Genomic DNA, 17,733 nt, shown 5'->3' with positions numbered 1-17,733 from the left:
CTGGAGATTTTGGGGGTGGAGCCTGGGGAGGGCGGGGTTTGGGGAGGGGCTTCAGTGGCGCGTCATGCCATGGCATCTACCCTTGGAAGCTGCCATCTTCTCCAGGGGAGCTGATCTGAGTTGTTTGGAGATCAGCTGTGATGCCGGGAGATCTCTAGGCCCCACCTGGAGGGTGGCAACACTAGCAGACAGTGAGGAAGGAAACCATCCATGGGCAACAGGAAGGAGAGGGGCCTCCGAGGGACACTTGACTCCCAGGCATCTCAGTCAGGGGCTTCACAAGGCCTTGCCCGAGCTATGCAGGCTGGACTGATATTTCCATATAGTGGTGGGGAGGGGGGGTGGGGGAGAGATATCCAACTGCTTCACAATCCCATTTGTGCTACTCTGTTCACATGGACCGGCGTGGGTTTTAGACTCAAGCCACTCCAGTTCCCCACCTCTGCTGCACCAGCAAGCCCCGATCCACCAGGAAAGTGTTCCTTTCGTAAGTGCTGAGTCGTGGTCAGAGAATGGCCAACCTTTGTTAACACATAAGATACCACAATTTATTGCAATTGATTTTCAGCTCCGTTATACCCTACAGGGACCAAGGGTATAGTGGAGAATCGATTTAAGGGTACCTGGGGCTCTGGGGGGCCGTTTTTTGAGGTAGAGGTACCACATTTACAGCATAGCTGCTGGTGCCTCTCTTCAACCCTCCCCCTCGTTTTTAAAATATTGGACCAGAGGGTCCAATTCTATGGACCTCCACAGGAGCCCCCATCTTCCGTTGAAACCAATGGAGGAAAAAAAGGTGCAAGGGATCGCGGTCCCTTTAAATGCCTTATCCAAGCCCTTTAACTTCAGCTATCCAGCAGTCCTGAAAAATCCTGAATATTTTTGGGATTTTCAGAGATCTGGCCATTTTGGATAGCCGAAAAATGCCCAAATCTCAATCTGGTTGAAAGAATATCTAGAAAATACCGATATTTTTTTTGATATTTTCCCGGCTTGGATTTCGCCGAACCCACACCCCTACTGTTTTATTTAGGATCAGACTCACCCAGGCAGCTCAATTTCATCTCCAGTTTCCAGGGTCTCCCGTGAAGGAAGGTCCTTTTGCTGTTCCTGCTACTGTGAGCTTTGAACAGGGGGGTGCTGGTCAATGTTCCCTCTAAGTTGTGGAGTCTTGTGAGCAAAAATTCTACTTTGCGAGCCACTGGAATTAAAGTTGTGAGCGAGCGATTTGGCTGCTGCATCAATTCGTTTGCTCTGGAGCCCTCCTCCCTGAGCTAAGACAAAAATGTGAGAGCCGGAGGCTAAAAAACTGTGAGCTAGCTCACACTCACTCAGCTTAGAGGGAACACTGGTGCTGGTACTGAGCCTGGAACCTCGCGCATGGAAACCACGGGCTCCAGCCCTGAACTCCTTTCTTCCCCTTCCATAAGGCAAAAAGGAACACAACTAGAAGGGAAGATGTTTTTTTCTTCTCATGATCTTGAGTTTTACATATCATTCCAAATTCCAGTGTAAACGGAATAGAGGATGCTGTGTTCAATGTCCAGGAATCGTGGGGTAACGTGAATAGCTACTAGAGTCTCTTTTTCTGTCTCCCCCCCCCAATACAGATGAAACAGGACCAAAAAAAAAAAAAACCAACCCCAGAAGCCCCTCACCATTAACTTTGAAGAGGGGATGCTAATAAATCCTTTCCCTCCTCCCCCCCAAGGGCATACCTTCTGTTATGACAACCAGAGCTAGAAAACATACTTAATTTCCCATTGCATCACTGTCTATAAACGTAGGGAAAAGAGACCTGTCAGCAAATGTCAACAGGCAGAAAAACGGCCTCCGGCCTACAAACATCCAGACAAAGCCCCCCCAAATGAATGGACTGTGTTCCCACAACGATCTCCTTAAACTCTGCCTTTGATAGCCACCTGTTCTTAACAGCAGGGCCATTAGAGGGGGAAACACCAACAGAAGGGGAGGGTTTTGGTTTTCTTTTAAAAAAGGAACTACTTTAGGAACACGAAGATGAGCTATCTGCTTCTCGGCCCCAGCCCTGGAGGAAACATGCTTCTTACCCCCAGCAATTTCAGGGGACTGGGTGGGGGACGGACGAAGAAGGTAAGCGGTCAACAGCATCGCTGACCTGGCCTGGGTGGGTCAACGGCCCGCCCAGAAAGGCCACCCAGTTCCTTCCAGCCACGATTCCCAGTTTGCCCAGGTCCTCCCCCCGTGATCTCATTCAAGATAGGAACAGGGAACAGTTCCCTTCCGGGAAAGGCCAAAGAGCCGCTCCCTCCTCCAAGCCAATTAGAAACGGTGCTCCCCGGAGGCAACGGGCTTACCATCAAGAGCAGAACGTCTGGGCTTGGGAGTGGGCCAGCGAGGTGAGAGAGACGTGTGCGTCTTATGGCAAATGGAACAGGGAAGGCAAATGGAACAGGGAAGCCAGAAGGAACCGACCAGGTGTGTGTGTGTGTGTGTGTGTGTGTGTGTGTGTGTGTGATGCCTTCCCCCTCCCCTCCCCACGGCACCGACGGCAGCATATTGAAACCGGGCTTTGGACCTCTCCACGCTGGCAGGCAACGGGCCGGAGGAGCAGGAAGAGAGAACACTTGTCAGTTATAAATACTGCACTTTGAGGGCAGGGGGTGGGGGGCAGGGGGCCGAGAAGCTCTTTGTGACTTCCCCAGTCCCGGAACAAACCGCGGAAGCAACGGACCCCCATCGAAGCCTTCCCCCCAGGAGTCCCGCCAGGCGTGAGCCCCAAAGTCTTTCGATACATCGCAGGAAGGAATGTTTGGCTGGCAAAGTGGGGCTGGCCGGGCCGGGGGCCAGAGGGAAGCTGCTGAGGCCCCCCGCTGGAGGAAACCCTGCCGCGACGGCCTCACGTCGAAGTCTTCGGGGTCCACGTTGAGAGGCCGAGCTGCCCCCGACAAAGCTTTCACACCGTACTCAGGGCCTGGGGGGGGGGGAGAGAAGAGAAGAAGAGAATGGATCTATACCCCGCCATTCACTACCCAAAGGTGTCTCAGAGTGGCTCACAAACTCATTTCCCTTCCCCTCCCCACAACAGACACCCTGTGAGGTAGGCGGGGCTGAGAGAGGTCTTGACAGAAACTGCTCTTTTTCAAGAACAGCTCTTATCAGAACTACGGCTTGCCCAAGGTCATCCAGCCAGGTGCGAGTGGAGGAGTGGGGAATCAAACCCGGTTCTCCCAGATTAGAGTCCGCGCCGTGCACTTAACCACTACACCGAACTGGCTGTAGAGAAGGAGTTTGTTATGGGGCAGAGAAAAGGGACCGTGGAGGGGGGGTAAGAGCTAGGGGAGTCTGGGACAACATTCTGAGTAGGGCAAAATTGTTTAAGCCACTGCATGAATCCTCCCACCCCCATTGGCTGAGCCGGTTTCCGAAAAACACAAAAGAGAAAATAAAGGCAGCGATGGTGTGACCTGCATGGCATGGAAACAATGTTCCCTCTAAGCTGAGTTAGTGTGAGCTAGCTCACAGTGTTTTGGCCCCCAGTTCACACCTTTTTGTCTCAGCTCAGGAAGGAGGGCTCCGGAGCAAACTAATTTATGCAGCAGCCAAATGGCTCACTCACAATTCTATTGCGAGTCGCTCACAAAGGAGAATTTTTGCTCACAAGACTCCACAGCTTAGAGGGAGGATTGGTTGTGTTGAATTATTCACCACAAGTGTCCGGATGCCTGTGAGCTGGATAGCCCAGGCTAGTCCTGATTAGTCCTCGGTTGGGAGACCGCTAAGGAGGTCCACGGTCTCTATGCAGACACAGGCAACGGCAAACCACCTCTAAATGTCTCTTGCCTTGAAAACCCTCTGAGGGGTTACCGTAAGCAGTGTTCTCTCTAAGCTGAGTGGGTGTGAGCTAGTTCACAGTTTTTTAGCCTCTGGCTCACCTACTTATGTCTCAGCTCAGGAAGGAGGACTCCGGAGCAATCTAATTTATGCAGCAGCCAAATCGCTCGCTCACAACTTTAAGGCCAGGAGCTCACGAAGTAGAATTTTTGCTCACAGGACTCCACAGCTGAGAGGGAGCATTGTTGTGGCCAGTGTTCCCTCTAAGCTGAATTAGTGTGGGCTAGCTCACACATTTTTAGCCTCCAGTTCACACATTTTTGTCTCAGCCCAGGAAGGAGGGCTCCAGAGCAAACTAATTCATGCAGCAGCCAAATCGCTCGCTCACAACTCTAATGCCAGTCGCTCACAAAGGAGAATTTTTGCTCACAGGACTCCACATCTTAGAGGGAGCACTGATGACCACAGTTTATAAAGCATCAATTAGCTGCAAAGTATAATGGTGGCAGAACAGGCAAGAATGCAGCAACAACAAAGAGCCGGGGGGGGGGGGGGGGGCAGTGGCACAGGTTAAGACCACAAATAGACCAGCACCTCTGAGAACTCACTATAAAGCACCCAATCCAAGCGCTGCACACCTTGGAAAGAAAACTGTAGGCTTCAGGCTCCTGATCTCAAGACTGAAAGAAAAAAGTATTGCCAAAGATTGGTCCCAAGCGCTTCTCAGACGAGGCTCTTTTGAGAAACGGAAGAAGGTCCACACGCCCCGTCAGGACAGAACATTAATTAAACCACTGTGCCGTCTAAAACCAGAACGTTTATTATACGGCTGTGCCTTCTATCAGGCAATGTGGGAGTTAAATTGTCAGACTTTGTTTCAGAATTGAGTGCCTAAGCACAAGATGCCGGACTGCATTCATCATGTCTTTAAACCTACAGTTGCCTCTGTTATTCTTTGAGACTGTGTCTTTTGGTAATAGTTTTGTATGAAGAAAACTTTGGAGAAAGATATTTTTTGAATAATGACTCATGTTTTGTGCAGCACTCAGATTGGGTCCTTTATAGTAAGTCGAAAACAAAGTCAGCAATGGAAGACCACCAACAATGTAAGTCAATGCCTCAGAGCACTGCCGAGCCGTTGACTGGCGTCTCCCGCACCCAATCAGGATGTTTCACGTCAGGCAGAGGGAGAAGGGCGGACGTCCAACAGAAGGAGCCACAACAGAAAAGGCTCTGCCCTTTGGGGTCATCAATCTTATGTCGGCAGTGCAAGGAGTACTCAGAAAAGGATTTCAACAATCAAGGAGGCTCAAGGGGGAGCAGACGGCCCTTTCAAATTCAGTCCCAGATCACGCAGGGCTTTAAATACAAGAGCCAGAACAACCCCTTAAACACCAGAAATATACATTTGCTTGCACCCGTCTCCAGCAATTTTTGACCAACTATTGTTTCTGAATAGTCCTCAAGGGCAGCCCCACGCAGGGCCCATTGCAGTAATCTAATCTGGAACGATCCAGAGTGTGGATCTGTACAGCACATATATGAAGGATGAAACTTAGATCTGCCCTGATACTCTCACATGAGAGAGACGTGTGTAATGCAAAATAGCCTCTATTTCTTTTGTCTGCTTGCAGCTCACTTGACCAAACTTTGTCAAAGAGGATTCTGGGTCTGTGAAGGCCTGGAATGTGCTATCTAACTATGCTGCAGTAAATCTTAAGGTCTCAGAGGCGCCTGCTAGTCTCTTGGTGCCTCTTAGTTCCCTTTAAGACCTGTATGACCCTGATAACGGGAGAATTATGACTTTCACTCCCATGGCAGTACCAGCTGCAAACCCTTAGCAGTGTGGCCTTGGTGGTCATTAATTCATTAGCAACATTCCAACTATTTGCACCTGTGATGGGAGTCGGGAGTCGGTTTATCTTCTAGAAATAACTTTCGATTCCCCAGAACTGAACAACAAGTATTATGGGATATCCTTTGTTACCCTGGTTACCAGTAGCTGTGACATCACTTTGGTGGGTTTGTGAGTGGCTACCCGGCCAGAGCCCCTCGTGACCCCCCTTTTCTATAAGACTCTGTGTTCTCAGTAACCGGTGTGGATTCTTGGGGTATTTTGGCTAAGTCTGGTCAATACTCCAAGCAACCCGCCATAATGCCTGAATACTTGGACTTACCATCTTGAGGGAAGATGCTGAGTGGATACTTTGGGTCTATGGACTATTTGCCTCTTTGAAACTTATGATGGGTAAAACCTGTTTGCTTGCTGCTTGTAAATATAGCTAGGCTGGTTATGCTTAGATTTGTTATTTTGTCCTGCACTACCTTTGTCTCGTGTTTTATTAACTTTGCACAATTTATTTAAATAAAGAAATTATATTTTTACCTTGCCTGAGTTACTGAGCCTCAAGAGTTTTCAAAGCCTTAATCCTGTGTCTCAGACTGCTTGGTCTGGCTAACTACCAACTGTGTTTGTGTTTTGTTCAAGCTGTGGTGTGGAGACAGCATAGCTTGTTCTTGTGAATGGTGTTCTGTGTTTAGCCTGGAGATTTCCGTTACTTTGCTCCATGGCTAGGAGAGAACCCCAATAGTAACGTGGTGGCAGATACCTCTTAGTGAATTTCTGTGCTTTGTGTCCCTTGTAACAGCAGCCGTGGGTTCTGGAGAGGACCCCAGGTTGCTACAACGTGGTTTTAAGAATTCCTTCTTGGGATGGGGGTAAGGAGAAATACCAGTGTGGAGCTCAAGGGTTCCTTGTGCTGTGGCAGGCAACTCTGCAGGCTGCGTCATGCAGGCTGAGGAGAGGGCAGCATCACCCAAACACTCAGCATCAAATTCCGAACAGGCAAGATGCTGCAGGTCGGCCCTCTAAGAGAAGAACCGTGCAGGCTTTCTGCATCTCACCTCAGGTCAACAAACGGTCATTTAATAAGCCACGCTACCTTCCGTGCAAATTCTGGTAGGACAAAGGCTGCCCGGTGGATGTCTGAGTTGTAATACTTAAGGCCCATCGCGTCCACTTGCTCCGGGGACAGCCGCTGCACAGGCTCCCTGAAATTCGTGCTCTGCGGGAACGAAGCAGGAAATTCCCCATCAGGCCCTCTGTAATGCGCAAGAGATTACAACACACTCCACACTGGGTGACTTGAGCATCCAGGGCTTCTGAAGGGGCCCCATGCAGTATGATCGACACCCTGGCACAACGGCGTTCAGTTAAATCCTTCTGCACCTCCGGGAGGCTCAGACAACTCCCTTCTTGGGAGAGAATCTGTCCTGGTTTAGACCACGTGGAACTGGTTCCATGGGGCCCCGACCCCTCCGGCAACCCGTCCCAATCAGCATCTGCCTGAAGTTGAGCAAAACTCAATGGCTCTGTGAGAGACGATGACTTGCGGAAAGAGGGTGACCTCAGAAACACACACACACACAAGGCTGCTTTCTACTGAGACAGTTCTACATAGATAAACAACTGGAGCAGAGGTCCATCAGTGGCTATTAGCCACAAGGTATAGAGAGGAACTCTCAGTCTGGGACAAGTGATGCTCTGTCTTCTTGGTGCTTCGGGGGGGGGCGGGGCAACGGTGGGGGGGCTTCTAGTGTCCTGGCCCCACTGCTGGACCTCCTGATGGCACCTGGTATTTTTGGCCACTGTGTGACACTGAGTGTTGGACTGGAGGGGCCATTGGCCTGATCCAACATTGGCTTCTCTTAGGTTCTTATAAGAGGAAATTAGATAAGTATATGGAGCAGAGGTCCATCAGTGGCTATTAGCCGCAAGGTATAGATAGGAGCTCTCAGTCTGGGGCGAGGGATGCTCCGTATTCTTGGTGCTTGGGGGGTGGGGGCAACAGTGGGAGGGCTTCTGGAGTTCTGGCCCCACTGCTGGACCTCCTGAGAGCACCTGGTGTTTTTGGCCGCTGTGTGACACTGAGTGTTGGACTGGAGGGGCCATTGGCCTGATCCAACATTGTCTTCTCCTGTGTTCTCATCAAAAAGAAGAAGTGAGCAGTGACTGGCAAAAGCTCCTACCCGGCCACATATTTTGTTAGTCTCTAAGGTGCTACTGGGCTCTTGCTCTTTTCTACTGCTTTCTACTTGAAGGAGACCCTCGAGGTCTTTATTGTGTACTAAGAATGACAGCGGCTCTCCGGGGTCTCAGGCAGAGCTCACCCACCTCCCCTCTTGCCTGGCGCTTTCTTTTTAAACTGGAGTTGCTGGGGATTGAACCTGGGACCCTCTGCATGCAAACCAGCTCTTCCGCTGAGCCACGGACCCTTCCCAGACCTCACCTATTTTGCATCTTGGATACACTACTTGCAAGCAGTGCTCCCTCTAAGCTGAGTGAGTGCGAGCTAGCTCACAGTTTTTTAGCCACGGGCTCACACGTTTTTGTCTTAGCTCAGGAAGGGATGGCTCCGGAGCAAACTGATTGATGCAGGAGAAAACAACTTTAATGCCAGTGGCTCACAAAGTAGAATCTTTGCTCACAAGACTCCACAGCTTAGAGGGAGCATTGCTTGCAAGTAAAGGACATGATTCGCTGTGCATCCCCCCCCAAACAATCTGCAACCCCCCGAATCAAACCCTTTGGAAGAGAAGCTTGCTCCCCACCCCTGCAAGCTCAGCCGTTTCTCCCCACGCTAAACTGCACCTCCCCCTGTAAGCACAGAGATACCCATGGGCCCCAACCACATTGGCCTTGCCCAGCCATGAGCGTCAGCTGCCCAGGCCTTACCGGGTCCTTGCTGCAGAGCATGAAGCCGATCTGGCCGCTTGGGTACGTTGGGATGGTGCAATAGGCATACTCCACCACGGGGAACAGCGACTTGCAGAACTGGCGCATCTCCTTAATGAGGTCGAGGTGCAGCCACTGACATTCTCCTGGCCGAGAGAGAAAGAGGGCTGTAACTACTTGGTGTAGTAGTGAAGAGTGTGGACTCTAATCTGGGAGAACCGGGTTTGATTCCCCCGCTCCTCCACTCGCAGCTGCTGGATGACTTTGGGCAAGCCATCGTCCTGTCAGAGCTGTTCTCTCAAGAGCAGTCCTCGAAAGAGCTCTCTCAGCCCCGCCTACCTCACAGGGTGTCTGTCGTGGGGAGGGGAAGGGAAAGGAGTTTGTAAGCCGCTCTGAGACTCCGAGTGAAGGGCGGGAGGGAAATCCAATCTCTTCTCTGCTCTTCTATTATTTTTATTGACTTCATTTATACCCCACCTTTGTCCCCCGTGAGGGCCCAAAGAGGCTTATGTTGTTCTCCATTTTTATCCTCCCAACAGCCCTGTAAGGTAGATTAGGCTGGGAGTGTGTGACTGGCCCAAGACCACCCAGCAAGCTTCCACGGTGGAGTGGGATTGGAACATGGGTCTCCTAGTTCCTGGTCTGGCACACTAACCACTACCACACTGGCTCTCAGTGATAAGAAACGGAGATGCTCAGTGCCAGTCTTTCAAGACTGTCGACCTGGAGGGTCAGAGTTGATGCTTTGCCTGGAAACTGGAGCCACCCTGGGACCGACTAGCTGGTTCCACCTGGGCCAGGCCTCACCTTGGCAGCAAAGAATGCCGTCTTCCCTTAGAGCTGTCTTCATCAGCTGGTAGTACGATTCTTTGAATAAGCTCTCTGCAGGACCTGGAAAGAGAGACACACGGAGGTTCAAAACCATTGGGACATATCCAAGAGATACTTAGGTGGTCAAACAGTTTAAGGATTCCTCTACTGTCTCTGTTGATGCTAATGCAGATATTTGACTTACATATTATATATTATATGAATGTTTAAGATGATTGTAATACATATACTATATGAAGACGTAAGAAGATTGCACTGTCCTCGAAAATTCTAAATATTCCCTTTTTTTCTTTCTGTACCCCTTATCAACCTTTTATAAAACAAAAGTTAAATATTAAAAAATGACATAATCGGGAGACATTGGAAGAAGAAGAAGAGCAGGAGGAGGAGGAGGAAGAGCAGGAGGAGGAGGAAGAGGAGGGGGAGGAAGAGGAATAAGAGATTGGGTTTATACCCCGCCCTTCACTACCCAAAGGAGTCTCAGAGCAGCTTTCCTTTCCCTTCCCCACAACAGACACCCTGTGAGGTAGATGGGGCTGAGAGAGCTCTCTCGAGAACTGCCCTTGAGAGAACAGCTCTGAAAGAACTTGTGACTGACCCAAGGTCACACTAGCAGTTGCGTGTGAAGGAGTGGGGAATCAAACCCCATTCTCCCAGATTAGAGTCCGCACTCTTAGCCACTACACCAAACTTTAGGAGGAGGATCTCAAAATTCCCTTTTGGGGAGTGTGAACATTAGCCGCCCAAGAGACCCTTGCATGCCCCAAGCCCTAAAAGATCAGAGTTCTGAGAAAAGGGCACAGGATTTATTTTGCATGCTGAATCACAGAGACGTTAGAAGAAGTCCAGTTACCACTGCGGGGTTACCTATAAAGATGTACGGACACTCAGGCACTCACCCATGGGGTCGGAGGAGTCCGTGATGATCACGTCAAATGCCTCTTGGTTGCGTTTCATGAACTCAAAGCCATCCCCAACGTGCAGGGTGAGTTTTGGGCTGGAGTATCCCACCGCCATGCCCGGGAGGTATTTCTTGGATGCCTCTATCACATCCTGCAATGCAGCCAGGGCCAAGAATTCGGAAAGCAACACAGGTCAGTAAAGGCACAAGCAGGCCTGTATCACACCGGTGGGGAGTCAGCGTTCCCTCTAAGCTGTGTTAGTGTGAGCTAGCTCACAGTTTTTCAGCCTCTGGCTCACACATTTTTTTTCTCAGCTCAGGAAGCATGGCTCCAGAGCAAACTCATTTACGCAGTCGCCAAATCTCTCACTCACAACTTTAATGCCGGTAGAATTTCTGCTCACAAGACTCCCCAGCTTAGAGGGTGCAGGGATGTACAATGGATCATGTCTATTTTTTTTTTAAAATGGGAAGTTCTCCTCTGCTCTTTAAAACATGTTGCAAACGTGTTGCGTAAATTAAAGGATTCTCGGAGCTAAGCTCACCGCTCCGCTTTGAAGACCTTTCAGGAAAAAGCCAATAAATTTTTTAATTAACATCCTGTCTACAATGTGGTTGGGGAAACAAGGACATTAATGCTCTTTCTCTGACAGCCCTGAACATGCTCAAAATTGCACAAGTTTGTCTCAGCTACATTGCTGCTGGATTCGTACTCTCTGGACCAAGGGTGACTGAAACTGCCGGTGAAGCTTTGCTAGAGAACTGACCACGCCTTCCACAGCCTGTTCCCTATTCGTTAGGGTGCCGGCAGGGTGAATTCTGGTGAATTCCCGTATGTTCCAGAGGCCTTTGATGGGGAAATCCATCATCGACCCATCCCTGCCCTGGAGCCTTGACGTCTTACTGGAAACATCTTTGCTGAACAACGTCTAGTGCCAAGTGGAAGCCTCACACCTTGCCCTGGGAGCACACAGAAATCGTCTTCACTTCCTCCTCCACCCAAGCCAAGTCCCCTTTGCAAACTATCATGCTATGAGGCTTGTTCTGTGGGACAGTCGTGCCAGGACAATTCCTTCCCCAAAAGCACACATAAGGCGCCAAGACTGTGGAGTTCTAGGTACCTGGGCAGAAGTGTTCTCACTCTCCCTGGGCATTTGCTGACGGACACATCCTGGCTCCAAATCAATCAATCAATCAATCAATCACAAAGCTACACTATCGCATCCTGCCAAGATTTGGTTTCGAATCACTCTGATTTTTGCTTTTCAAGTCTAATGACTCAAAACAGGAGAGGGGAAAAAAACCCTGCATCGTAATGCACAAAGACATCCAGCTAGATATGGAAAAAATCTAAACAAAATACTTTACGCAACCTCTAAAACGAGGTTCCCTCGAAGCTGAGTTCGTGTGAGCCAGCTCACAGTTTTTTAGCTTCCGGCTCACACATTTTTGTCCTAGGTCAGGAAGAAGGGCTCCAGAGCAAGCTAATTCATGCAGTAGCAAAATCACTCGCTCACAACTTTAATGCCGGAAGCTCACAAAGTAGAATTTTTGGTCACAAGACTCCACAGCTTAGAGGGAGCATTGTTCACAACCATTTAACCTTTGACTTCCTGTTTTACTGCCAGGATTTGTTTTTATGCTGAGATATTTTACCATTATCCCCTTGAACATTTTTGCTACCAATCGTATTCTTCAAGTTTCTTTTGGTTTTTATTAAAAAAAAAAACATTTCAAGTCACCTTGTTAACTTTGGTCAAGAGTACAGAATCAGCTTATATGAAAGAAACATGAAAAAGGTGGGGATTTCCAAAACGGTGTGGTTACAAGAGAGGCGGGGTGCACGCCGCTCCATGCATCTGGTTGGAGAGAACCTGACCCCAGACGAGATGCAGGCAGCGACGCTATCCCAAGGACATTCCCGGATGCAGCCCCAGTGAGGTACATTCAGGAGACCTGTCTGTTACAGAGGAGGTTCCCAAACAGGGTGGGAAAGCCTCAGGAAGAATCCCCACCATAAGGGATGCCATGACAACTCTAAGCCCATTAAGATGGGGAGACCTCACGTGTCACTGGACTCAAAACCCCTCTCCCCAGTTGCATGTGCGGGGCTCTCCCGGAAAAGTCTATCTGACTGGTGCACGAGAATCTCAGCCTCATACAGCAAAAGACCCCACCCCTGGCGGGACAAAAGGAAAAGCAAGAGGGGAAAGAAAAGATCAGGGCGACTCTAGAGCTGTAAAGAGAATAGCCACCAGTGTTCCCTCTAAGCTGAGTTAGTGCGAGCTGGCTCACAGTTTTTTAGCCTCCGGCTCACACGTTTGTCTTAGCTCAGGGAGGAGGCTCCAGAGCAAACTGATTGATGCAGGGGCCCAATCGCTCGCTCACAACTTCAATGCCAGCAGCTCACAAAGTAGAATTTTTGCTCACAAGACCCCACAGCTTAGAGAGATCACTGACTTTGCTCTGCCAGTTGATGGAGAAGATGCAGCGCCTCCTTGGTAGGGATAGGAGTATACTTCCAAGTTGAATCCAGAGAGGGGGGGAAAGAGAGACAGACGGGGGTGCCCCCAGTCTGGGCGTCCCGATCGATCGTCAAGACCTACCTCGTCGATTTCACACTGTATCACGGACTCCACGGACGGATGCTTCACCACTTCGCGGAGGACGCCCCCATCGCCGCCCCCAATTATGAGCACCTGCAAGAAGAGAATGAAGCATCCTCGCTGGGGGGAGGGTGTGTGTGCAGAGTGCGCCACCCCCACCAAGCTTTCCCCAAGGAGCAAAAGGACAGCTGGGGCGTCGATGGGGCTGCAAGCAGAAGAAACATTAACAAGTGCTGCAGCACATTTGTGCCCCCTCGTCATGCGCGCGCATACACTCCTGAGCGCAACCTTCTTCCCAGGGCATAACTACAGCCAACCCAGGCACCCAGTTCATAAAAGCTACGGAATTCTGCAGCCAGGAAAATGACTTCGGACATGCACAGGGTACGATGCATCACTGAACACTGAACGATGGTGTGTTCTGTTACAGTATCAGACAACGAGGAAGACCACAACAGGGTTACGGCCAGTGTTCCCTCTAAGCTGAGTTAGCGTGAGCTAGATCAGAGTTTTTTAGCCTCCGGGTCACACATTTTTTGCCTTAGCTCAGGAAGGAAGGAGGGCTCCAGAGCAAACTAAATCTATGCGGCAGCCAAATCACTCACCCACAACTTTAAGGCCAGCAGCTCACAAAGCAGAATATTTGCTCACAAGACTCCACAGCTTAGAGGGAGCCTTGGTTACGGCAGTACAAGATTTGCATGTAATGAAGTCTGCTTTGCACTTACCTTTCCTTCCGATCCAGAACCTGACAAAGAGAACTTTCTCTCCCTCTCCCAAAATACTAGAACTTGAGGGCATTCAATGAAGATGAAGGGGATTCAATTCAGGACGGATATAACAAAATACTTCTTTACACAGGCAGCGATTAAAATGTGGCATTCGCTGCCAGAGGATATAGTGATGGCCACAGACATAGTTGGCTTTACAAGGGGACTGGACAGATTCATGGAGAAGAGGTCTATCAGCGGTTTCTAGCCATGGTGACTAAAGGGAACCTCCATGTTCAGAGGCACTAAGTCTCTGAATCCCAGAGCCAGGAGGCAACACCAGGGGGAAGGCCTCTGCCTCTATACCCCGTTTGTTGGCTGTCCAGAGGAACGGGTTGGCCACTGTGTGAGACAGGATGCTGGACTAGAAGGACCATCACTCTGATCCAGCAGAGCTTGTGTTCTTAACCACACAATTCTGATTCAGAACTTTCTGCTGTGGCCAACAAGGCGTCCACATCCCACTGTTGTGCTTGCGTCTCTCCCTGGGCACCTGGATGGTGATGGAGGGAAACAGGATGCTGGAACAGACAGACCTTCGCTCCAGTCCCGCAGAGCTCATCTTACGAGGCAGCGCCCAAGACTCACCTTGCGTGGATTTCGATGGCTACACAAAGGCAGGTTGGCGATCATTTCTTGGTACGAAAACTCATCTCTCTCCGTGCACTGGATCACACCATCAAGGACTAAGACATTCCCGTACGTTTTGCTGCAAGGCGCAGAAGGGACAGAGATGAAGGGAGCAGGACATCCCTCCCCCAAAAGGAACCCCCCTCAAAACCCTTAAAAACAGACCTCCCCCGATTAAAGCCTCAACACACCAAACTGCATTTGTGGACAGAACTTTCTGAGACCTTTCACCTCCTCCTTCGGGATGGCGAGTTCCTTGGGGCAGAGACCCCGTTTACAATGGCCGAACAGTGCACACATTCCCTTTTGCTTGGGACAGGAGGAGGAAGTGAAGGCGGCGGCGGAGGAGATGGGGACAAGAAAAAGAGATTGGATTTATACCCCGCCCTTCACTCGGGAGTCTCAGAGCGACTTACAAACTCCTTTCCCTTCCCCTCCCCACAACAGACACCCTGTGAGGTAGATGGGGCTGAGAAAGCTCTTTCCAGGACTGCCTTTGAGAGAACAGCTCTGACCAGAACTACGGCTTGCCCAAGGTCATACAGCCAGGTGCAAGTGGAGGAGTGGGGAATCAAACCCGGTTCTCCCAGATTAGAGCCTGCGCACTTAACCACAACACCAAACTGGCTCAAGAGGGATAACAGCAGATCCATTTTCACCAGGCTGGAGACCACTGCTCCTCCTGCAGGAGATACATGCTGCTGAACTGACGGCAAAAGCGACATTTAACCTGCGGACTCTCCTCCCCGCAAGAAGCACGAGGGATGCAGGAAGGGAACTCTAGGCAGTGGCCAGGACAGCAGAGAGTCGGGTTTAAAAACAGGCACTAGACTAGTCTTGCATCCTGAAGGGCCCGGGCTCAGTCCGCAGCACCTTCCCCCTGGAAGGAGTTTAGGTGACCAAGTGCTTGGACAGCTGCTACCAGTCAGAGCTGGCAATACTGAGCAAGGTAGCTCCAGATGTTCACTTGCTCATATTGGGATGACGGGGGGGGCAGGTGGGGGCTCCAGGCTCAAGCACCTACTTTGCTCACATGATGCTATCTTGCGTGGAATCAGACCACAGGTGCGTACCATCTACCCAGACTGGCAGCAGCTCTCCAGGGTCTCCGGCTGAGGCCTTTCAGAGCACCTGACCCTTTGAGCTGGGGATCCCAAGGACTGAACCTGGGGCCTTCTGCACGCCAAGCAGATGCTCTGCCACTGAGCCACGGCTCTGCCCCACGGGTCAGTCTCCACCACCTCCTGGGTGAAGGATCCCGAGTCTAGGGACAGCCTCGCTCTGCTTGAGAGTTGGTGCCAGTCAGGGGAACCGATGCTAAACTAGATGACCCAATTCCGTGTCAGGCCACTCCATCCGTCAGACTGCAACCCCACCAGTATTTTGCAGGGCCGCAGCTCAGCAGCCAGAAAGAATCAGCCAGTTGAAAGGGTCCCTAGAGGTCGTCCAGTCCAACCCCCTGCTCCATGCAGGATCAGCCTGGAGCATCCCTGACCAGTGTTCGTCCAGCCGCTGCTTAAAGGCTGCCAGGGAGGAGGCACTCACCGCCTCCCCCGGGCAGCTGATTCCAGAATCACAGAGTTGGGCCACACAGGCCATCTAGTCCAAAAACCTGCTCCATGCAGGACCAGCCTAGAGCATCAGTGTTGACCAGTGCTGGTCCAGCCGCTGCTTAGAGACTGCCGCAGGTTCGAGCTGGGGCACCCCCGCTTTCAAGACCCCGGGCTTTTCTCCGCCTGAGCCCCCCGCCCCCGGGAAAGCCGCGGCCAGCCGGAGCAGCAAATGCCAAGGCTGAGCGCAGAAGAGCAGGGCGCCGCGCCCAGGGGGGTCGCGCCCCTGCCCCGCATGCCAACGCCCCCTCCCCTCCCCGCCGCCGCCGCGCCCACCTCCTGAAGACGAGGATCTCCTGGAAGGGCGAGCGCCGGTGGTGCAGGACTTGGTCCACTTGCAAGGAGAGGGCCTGGCCGGGCCAGAGGCTGCAGGTCTCGCGGAACCAGCCCTCGCGGATGCCGGCTGGGCCCGGGGCCGCTTCCCCGCCGCCGGGGCCGCCTGCCCGGCCGGCCTCCGCGGGCTCCATCAGGCGGGCCGCCGGCCTCCCTCCCTCCCTCCCTCCGGCGGCAAGGGCGAGCGCCGCTCCCTCGCGCAGCCGCCGCCTCCGCCGCCGCACCTGCCACCTGTGCGCGCCTCAACGCACCCCGCTGCGGGGGAAGGGGACCGGGGGCGGGCCCGTTTTCCTCCCAGGGCGGTTCTATAGGCGCCTACCTCCGGCGTGCCCGCCCCTCGGAGGGAGGCGGCCAATAGGGAGCGGGGCTGGCGGCGGCAGCAGGTTCGGCTGCGCGATGGGCTTGCCTGGGTGGCCACGTGGGGGTGGCTGGGCCGGGCGTGCGGGGCGCGCGCGCCTCCGTGGCTGGGCAGGTCGGTGCGCGGCCGGGATTGGCTGGCCGGAGGGGGCGGGCGGGCAGGAGCCGGATAGGCCCTTCCACGTGGTGCCACTTGGCAGGCAGGCAGGCAGGCAGTTCAACGGGGGAAGCGCCGTCGGGCAGTCCCGTTTGGGCGCCTCCTTGAAGCTGATGCTGGAAGACGTGTTGCTGGTCTGGTCAGGCGCTGGCAGGACGGAGTCTCCCGGCGTGCCAGGCGCGGATGCAGCATGCAGTCATCCTTTTCCCAGCAGACTCGGGACAATGCTCCCGCTAAGCTGCGGAGTCTTGTGAGCAAAAACTCTACTTTGTGAGCTACCGGCATTAAAGTTGTGTGTGCCAGCGATTGGGCTGCCGCACGAACCAGTTTGCTCTGGAGCCCTCCTTCCTGAGCGGAGACAAAAAGGTGTGAGCCGGAGGCTAAAAAAACTGCGAGCTCGCTCACACGAACTCAGTTTAGAGGGAACACTGCTCGGGACCGTGGACACGCCAGGCATTTTTTTCTCTCTGTCTCCGCTGTCTTCTCGTCCTCGCCGGAAGGAGAAAATGTAGCATTAAAAATAAAAGCTTTCAGCAACCTGTGTCATTTTAGAACAAGAGAAGCCCCTCGCAGAGGGTTTGGAGGAAAGAAGGTTCTAGTGTCTTCTTGGGGCAGCTTAAAAGCAAACTTTTAGAAGTGCATCCCCCTTCTAAACTTCTCCTATTCTGGGGGACTCTTCATTCAATTGTTTAAGGAAAGGGGAGGCTGTCTCCTTACTGGGGAACTCCTATAGACCAAGGGAAAGCACCCTAATAACTGGCTAACACCCCTCAGGGACCTCCTGAGAACATCTAGACTCACCTGCTGAGGAGATATCCTTTCTGCCCCCCCCCCCCGCAAATGCATGACTCTCACGGTGATTAACACTGAACAGCTTGATAATTTACTTTTCATGGTCTGCATTTATAAATACCATCACAGTAGTCAAGCTCAGACTGGGAAGTTCCTGGAGATTTTGGGGGTGGGGGCTGAGGAGGGTGGGGCTTGGGG

General features: G+C 52.0%; 1 protein-coding gene across 1 annotated transcript; it reads right to left on the bottom strand.

The window, feature by feature from the left end:
* Positions 1 to 1,303: 1,303 nt before the first annotated feature.
* SRM (spermidine synthase) lies at positions 1,304 to 16,410 on the bottom strand. Its single transcript, XM_015409464.1, has 8 exons — positions 16,173 to 16,410; positions 14,245 to 14,365; positions 12,887 to 12,979; positions 10,279 to 10,432; positions 9,356 to 9,439; positions 8,549 to 8,694; positions 6,756 to 6,878; positions 1,304 to 2,953 (listed from the first exon to the last, which is right to left on the bottom strand). The coding sequence occupies exons 1-8, from the start codon at positions 16,361 to 16,363 to the stop codon at positions 2,936 to 2,938; spliced, it is 930 nt and encodes a 309-aa protein (XP_015264950.1). The 5' UTR covers positions 16,364 to 16,410; the 3' UTR covers positions 1,304 to 2,935.
* Positions 16,411 to 17,733: the final 1,323 nt, after the last annotated feature.

The sequence above is a fragment of the Gekko japonicus genome, unplaced genomic scaffold (genome assembly GCF_001447785.1).
Source record: "Gekko japonicus isolate JY-2015 unplaced genomic scaffold, Gekko_japonicus_V1.1 scaffold916, whole genome shotgun sequence".
Taxonomy (NCBI): domain Eukaryota; kingdom Metazoa; phylum Chordata; class Lepidosauria; order Squamata; family Gekkonidae; genus Gekko; species Gekko japonicus.
This window is presented reverse-complemented; position numbering and strand designations above follow the sequence as displayed.

Coding starts and splice junctions, on each gene's coding strand:
- SRM (XM_015409464.1), bottom strand. CDS start 16,363: ATGGAGCCCGCGGAGGCCGGCCGGGCAGGCGGCCCCGGCGGCGGGGAA. Junction 12,980..14,244: donor GCCATCGAAATCCACGCAAG/GTGAGTCTTGGG, acceptor CTCTTCTTGCAG/GTGCTCATAATTGGGGGCGG. Junction 8,695..9,355: donor CGGCATTCTTTGCTGCCAAG/GTGAGGCCTGGC, acceptor TCTCTCGGCCAG/GAGAATGTCAGTGGCTGCAC.